The sequence below is a fragment of the Primulina huaijiensis genome, chromosome 11, assembly GCF_012295235.1.
Source record: "Primulina huaijiensis isolate GDHJ02 chromosome 11, ASM1229523v2, whole genome shotgun sequence".
Classification (NCBI taxonomy): domain Eukaryota; kingdom Viridiplantae; phylum Streptophyta; class Magnoliopsida; order Lamiales; family Gesneriaceae; genus Primulina; species Primulina huaijiensis.
The window spans coordinates 3,949,569-3,955,960 of NC_133316.1; the positions used below are offsets into that span (position 1 = coordinate 3,949,569).

A 6,392-nucleotide genomic window follows, 5' to 3' on the forward strand; every position below is an offset into this window, starting at 1 on the left:
AAATGTTCAGTTGATAGGCAGTTCAGCAGAAGACCTTCGGAAGCCCGGCAGCTGATGAAGAACTCAACTGATGAAGAGCCCAACTGACCAGTTCAACTGAATCAGTGAAACTAGCTCAGCTGACGAGCCAACTGATTTCACCAAACCAGTTCAACTGATCAGTCAGCGCATCAGTTAGGAATCAATCAGTTTGCAGAACACGACAAGCTTACTCAATGGAATCCATCTACGCAAAACGATATAAAATCAATTGTACTATCAATAGTACAATAATGGACGTTGCAGCAAAGTTTAAAGACAAAATGTTGCAGAAGAGCTGTCGGAAAAGTCGAGACACAAAGTTCAAGGAACGCATTCAATCTGCAACGATCACATGTGATGAGTCTTGGTGTACGGTCATCTTGCTGCTATAAATACAGACCAAGACCATCAGCAATATATATATGTGTGGAAAAGAAAGGGAACGATTATTGCTTATCAGCTTACAAGAAGCAATCAGTCCGGAAGGAATACTCAAGTCATATCAGCTTAGTTTAGAAGCTCACTTCCCTTAGTGTATGAGAACACCTTCCTGGTGTATTCATTGTTCAGTTTTCACACACACGCACACACACCACCACTCAAATACAATCTTGCACAAAGACAATAAACTTGTGTATGTAGTCTTCGACACACAGATGATAAAGAAGTGTTTACTGAAAGGTGCTGCCTTCAGTTTTGGCTAGGAGTTCAGATTAGGCAGTAGTGTAAGTCGTAAGCTGAGTGGGTTTGTAAAAAAGTGTTGTATATATCAAAGTCTTCTAGTGTATCCTACCCGATGAGGTAGAAGGGGTGACGTAAGAGCAGTTGAAATCTCCGAACATCCATAAACATATCTTGTGTATTTAACTGATTAACTTTTGTTTTCAAACTGATTTTTTCAGTTCAAGGTGTTTTCAGTTCAGTTCTAACCATAACTGAATTGATATATCTCAGAACTGATCCCATGCTTTTCAGTTATTCAGTTTTACATAAGTTAAAAGGCTTTCAAATATAACTGCTTTCTTCACGAAGGATTACTTCGAGTTTCTTCCGCTTGGTGTTTAACAAAACTCGATTTAATGCATCTGTGTTAACATTCTTAGAACACAAGCTATCGCAGCTTATGGAGAATATTGTGTTTGAAGTACCTTTGAAGGTACCAGCACACGATCCTTCACATTTTCCGCTGTAACTTTAAATAATCAATATTATTTGATAATTAATTATAATGGCAATAACTAAGTCTCACAACATCAACAATAATTACTAAATCCACAAGATTCTTTTGTTTTCATTTTTACTTCATAAAGTTAAACATCTATGTTTTATATGATTATGTGTAATTTATCCTACTCATATGAGGTAGAATATGTTTCTTGTGAGACAAGTCAACTTTGTCCGTATTTACAATAAAAAGTAATATTTTTAAAATAAAAAACAAGACTTTTTTATGAGTGACCCAAATAGAATATCTGTATCATAAAATTGACTGGTAATATATTCTCATAAGTGTTTTTGTGTACGAGATAATACTACATGTTTGAGGTAAAAGATGAAACATTAGTTGGTTACACGTTTTTGTTTATCTAATGTTGACTCAAATTATATAAATGATTAGAGTTATAAGAAATTATATTATCTATATATTAATCACATATATATATTATACATTATTCATCTTATGAAGAACTTGCAAAATGTAAAAATATATCTTAATATACATTTATTTATTTGAAATAAATATAGAGGGAGGGGACTATTAAATTTGTAAAATCTTATATCAAAGTAATCCATAAATAGTATGTCACGTGGTGGATTACACCGAATAAATATCCGTGGAAGGTGAGATCAATTAGGCCACAAGCCCAGTTTTTTACGGAGTTATTTAAAAAAATGATACATCTCTTGTGATACAATCCCATGAATCTTTATCTGTAAGATATCCATCCTATCATATTCATAATAAAAAATAATTCTTTTACCATTAAAAAAAAACACATCTATAAAAATCCATCAGAGCTACGTAGAGTCTCGAAAAGTCGACGCCGGTTTGCTGAATAAATTCATTTTCAAATTCTCCAGCTTCTTCATCAGACAGCTCATCGAGAACACAAAAATGGCGAGACTGTGGATCTGCTCAGTATTCGCTTTGATTTTGTGCCTGTTTGCTCATGCGTTTGCCGACGATGTCGTGGTGTTGACCGAGGACAACTTCGAGAAAGAGGTTGGCCAAAATCGAGGAGCTCTCGTTGAGTTCTACGCCCCCTGGTATGGAATGTTTCTGATTCTCTATTTTTAGTTCCTGATGATTCTGATTTGTGATTTAGTGTTTAAGATTTTGCATTCGACTAATTGGTGGTTTGAGTTTTGTGGAATGTGGTGGAAATATTTTTTTTGGAGTTTGATCCGTTGATCTAGATCTTAGGTTGATCGGGATTTCATACCAGTCACCTTGTATTCGGTGCAAAACGAGATTTTTATTTTTCATTTTCAATGGTAAATTGCTATTCTTTGAATCGATGAGAGCTGTAAGAAGTTAACTCTTTGATGAATATAGGGAGTAAACTGCTTTTTTTGGTTGTGAAATTTTCATGAAGTCATTCGGAATCCTCGCTGCTACCGCAGCTATGGTTTTTAGAATGTGTGATCCTTTCTTTTCAGGTGTGGACACTGTAAAAAGCTTGCTCCCGAGTATGAAAACCTTGGCGCGAGTTTCAAGAAGGCCAAATCAGTTTTGATTGGCAAGGTTACGTTTCTTCATTTAATCTGCGTCTTAATATTGGTTTTGTTACCCATCTTAAGAAATTTAAAACTCATAGTTTGTCTTTAATTCATCTAGAGCATCTAGAGTTTATCGCCATGACTTCTGAGAATGTCACAGTGATTCAGTCAAACGTTCCCTCTCATTTAAGGAGCAACTATTTGGTGACCACCTATGATATAATTTGGCACTCATTTGATTCTTCTTTAGGATCTGGATTCAATTAAGTATGAGAGTTTTATGATATAATGTGGCACTCATTTGATTCTTCTTTAGGATCAAGATTCAATGAAGTATGAGAGGAGATTATACGCATTTCTTTTTTTATTTGTTTGGTTGGTGTCTTAATCTTTGCTAAATAATTGTATTGCAGGTTGATTGTGATGAGCACAAAAGTCTTTGCAGTAAATATGGGGTTTCTGGCTATCCCACCATCCAATGGTTTCCCAAGGGTTCTTTGGAGCCAAAAAAGTGAGTTTTTGTGCTTAGCTCGAAACTGTTAGATTATATTGTTTACCGGTTGTGCACTCCTAATAAATAAATGTCCTGCTTCTTAGGTATGAAGGTGAACGTAGTGCAGAAGCCCTTACCGAATTTGTAAACAGTGAAGGAGGTAAAAATTTTTGGTGGTTACATACTATATCACCCATCACTAACTTTGAATCATGTTTGATAAAACACGTGCTCTGTTTTTTTACCTTGCTAAAGGCTCTACTTTATTTTTTTAACAGTTTATTGTTGAAGTTGGCATTCTTACATAGTGGCTGACGATACATGTTTCACACGAATGGATGCCCCGATTTCAGTCCAAAATAAAAATATATCTTGCTTTGTTTATGCGAAATAAAAGCATGCTTGATGCCTATGGCCATTACTTGGCTACTTATGGATCATTTAATATCATTAAGATTCATTCTTACATTGTTCTTTATACATTATTTTCTCAAATGCTTGTGTTGTGTTCTCAGGGACAAATGTTAAGATTGCTAAAATCCCTTCGAGTGTAGTGGTTATAACTCCCGACAACTTCGATGAAATCGTACTTGATGAGAAAAAAGATGTCCTTGTGGAGTTTTATGCACCCTGGTAAGTGTTATTCCTGAAAACCAGGGTAAGATGGGTCGATATTAGGCACTTGTAATAACTTTCATAGTCTTCCGTTGGCATGATGGTGTTAAGTCATTTAAACGTGCTCTTAATTTCTGATAAATTATTTTCTTTTCCAGGTGTGGTCATTGCAAGAACCTTGCTCCTGTAAGTTCATTCTCGACTCATTAAGGAATCAAATGTCCTGTGGAGGCATGTATTTGAAATCCACAACATTTTCTGCTTTTTACATGTAGACTTACGAAAAGGTTGCAAAAGCATTCGACGCAGAAGAAGATGTTGTGATTGCCAATGTCGATGCTGATAATCACAAGGATCTTGCTGAGAAGTAAGACTCAAACTAATGTGTTACCCCGCCTTTTACTTCTTTTTTTGTCTTATCAACCATATATTAAAGATAATTTCAGTCTAGATAACCATGGGTGTCCTGCTAAGCAGGTATGGCGTGAGTGGTTTTCCTACCCTGAAGTTCTTCCCGAAGAACAAGAAGGCTGGTGAAGATTATGATGGTGGCAGAGATTTAGATGACTTTGTTAACTTCATCAATGAGAAGTGTGGAACTAGCCGAAATGGTAAAGGACAATTGACTTCTAAGGTTAGTAGCAAATTTAGAGGCATTTCCATCTCTGGTATTTCATGTTAATTCTTCTTGGTTTTTTCGTCTTTTAGGCCGGTGTTGTTGAGACCCTAAATAGCTTAGTGAAGGAATTTATAAGTGCAACAAATGAGGATAAAAAGGCTTTATTCGACCGGATAGAAGAGGAAGCTGAAAAACTTACCGGGTCTACTGCAAGGTTGTCTCTATGAAGGAATTTCTTACAAAACATATGAATACATGATGCAATGCCTCTTTTTGTCCAAATTTGTGCCTGGGGCTTCTCTTTCCTTGGGAAGGAAAGCTTGTAGTAATTTCATCACTCATTAATAAATTCACAACATATGTTCATATATAGTAGGGGTGCATTTTTTCACATTCTTCTCCATAATTTTCTCAGATACGGGAAGATATACGTGAAAGCTGCCAAGAGTTGCTTGGACAAAGGTGCTGATTACGCCAAAAAAGAAGTTCAGCGGCTAGAACGCATGCTAGCCAAGGTAAATTTTTGGTAGCTCTTTAATCTATACCTGCCATTGTATATCTTGAATTTCGTCTCGACTTTCTCAGAACCACGACTAAAAACTGTTAACCAGTTATCCTGCTCCCTCCCTTCCTCAGTAAATTCCTTAATATCGTTGCATATATAACTGTACTGCTTCATTATGACCATGGGTTTCACTTTTGTCATACTGCATTTGGATTAGATCATTTCATTTGTGGTATTAAATTTGTCATGGTCATTTTTGTAGGGAGGTAAAACATAGTATACCTGTGGTTCCAATTATTTCAGTTCATCCCTTCTCGAAAATGTCATTTTGTTTCTTTACTTAAAAAAAGAAGAAAACTATCATTTTGTTTCATCATATTATAACACAATTTATTGTATGTCAAAACTTTTGAAAATGATGTTTTAATAAAAAATTAATTTTTGGGAAACACTTGCATGATTATACTGTTTTCTTTGAAAAAGAAAGCCAGAATATGCATTATCTTTAATATATTTTCAAAAAAACTCATTTTAAAACAAATACATAGAAACACTGGAAATTGAGATCCAAACTTACATGATTTTAGTATTTTACTGTTTTAGGAATTAAAATTTGTGAGGGACAAAACAATCTTAGATAATGTGATGGGATTTTTCTCTCATACGCCTACTGTGCTTTCTTTATGATGCGGTAAAATGTTTGTTAGTTTTTGGATCGCCAACTTGGAATGTCAACTTTCATTAATACGCGAGACTCACATGATTTAATAATGTTGAGTTATGAAGAGAATTATTCTCGATGTATCACACACTAACTAGTTATGACGGATGTTTAATGCAGTCTATCAGCCCAGCCAAAGCGGATGAGTTCACACTAAAGAGGAATATCATGTCCACATTTGCCTCAGACCACTGAGGGATTCTTTGCACACGTTTCTCTCACACATTCTCACAGCCGGAGTGATCTCCTTTCTTTTAACTGTTACCGCCGAAGGACATTAGTACCGCTGAGACTCCATTTTGACTAATTATTGCAAGAAAACTTAATTTATTCGAGGAGATGATTTTCTATGCGTTTAATTAAAGGTTCCAAAAAGTTTGATGGTCAAGTTGCGAGCTTTATAAAATTAAATATGTTTGATATGAGTTTAAGCATTAATAAGTGTTTTTTAATATTTAATGCGATTTCAATTATTTTTTAGTCAAACTATAAATAAAATAATTGAAATAACATAAATTTAATTTTAAATGAATAAAATGTAATTGGAACCATCATCTTCTGCACTTTCCATCAAGCCATATTTTGAATATTTTTAAGACATTTCGATGGGTTTTATCATGTTCTATATTTTTGGCATGTATAACATCGTCTTCTACATTGTTTAGTTTGCTTCTTGGTGCTCAAATTTAATGAATAT

At 34.8% G+C, this 6,392-nt stretch overlaps 1 protein-coding gene across 1 annotated transcript; it reads left to right on the forward strand.

Moving 5' to 3' along the window:
- The first annotated feature begins 2,033 nt into the window (after positions 1 to 2,033).
- On the forward strand, positions 2,034 to 6,033 carry LOC140988997 (protein disulfide-isomerase like 2-1-like). Its single transcript, XM_073458147.1, has 11 exons — positions 2,034 to 2,289; positions 2,683 to 2,767; positions 3,156 to 3,253; positions 3,340 to 3,395; positions 3,751 to 3,868; positions 4,009 to 4,036; positions 4,126 to 4,217; positions 4,328 to 4,484; positions 4,559 to 4,683; positions 4,885 to 4,984; positions 5,816 to 6,033. Exons 1-11 carry the CDS (start codon positions 2,138 to 2,140, stop codon positions 5,888 to 5,890), a joined length of 1,086 nt encoding a protein of 361 aa, XP_073314248.1. The 5' UTR covers positions 2,034 to 2,137; the 3' UTR covers positions 5,891 to 6,033.
- The last annotated feature ends 359 nt before the right edge of the window (positions 6,034 to 6,392 follow it).

Excerpts from the sequence above, each read along its gene's own strand:
- LOC140988997 (XM_073458147.1), top strand. The coding sequence starts at position 2,138 with ATGGCGAGACTGTGGATCTGCTCAGTATTCGCTTTGATTTTGTGCCTG. Across the intron at positions 3,396-3,750 it reads ATTTGTAAACAGTGAAGGAG|GGACAAATGTTAAGATTGCT; the intron begins GTAAAAATTTTT and ends TTGTGTTCTCAG. Across the intron at positions 4,485-4,558 it reads AAGGACAATTGACTTCTAAG|GCCGGTGTTGTTGAGACCCT; the intron begins GTTAGTAGCAAA and ends TTCGTCTTTTAG.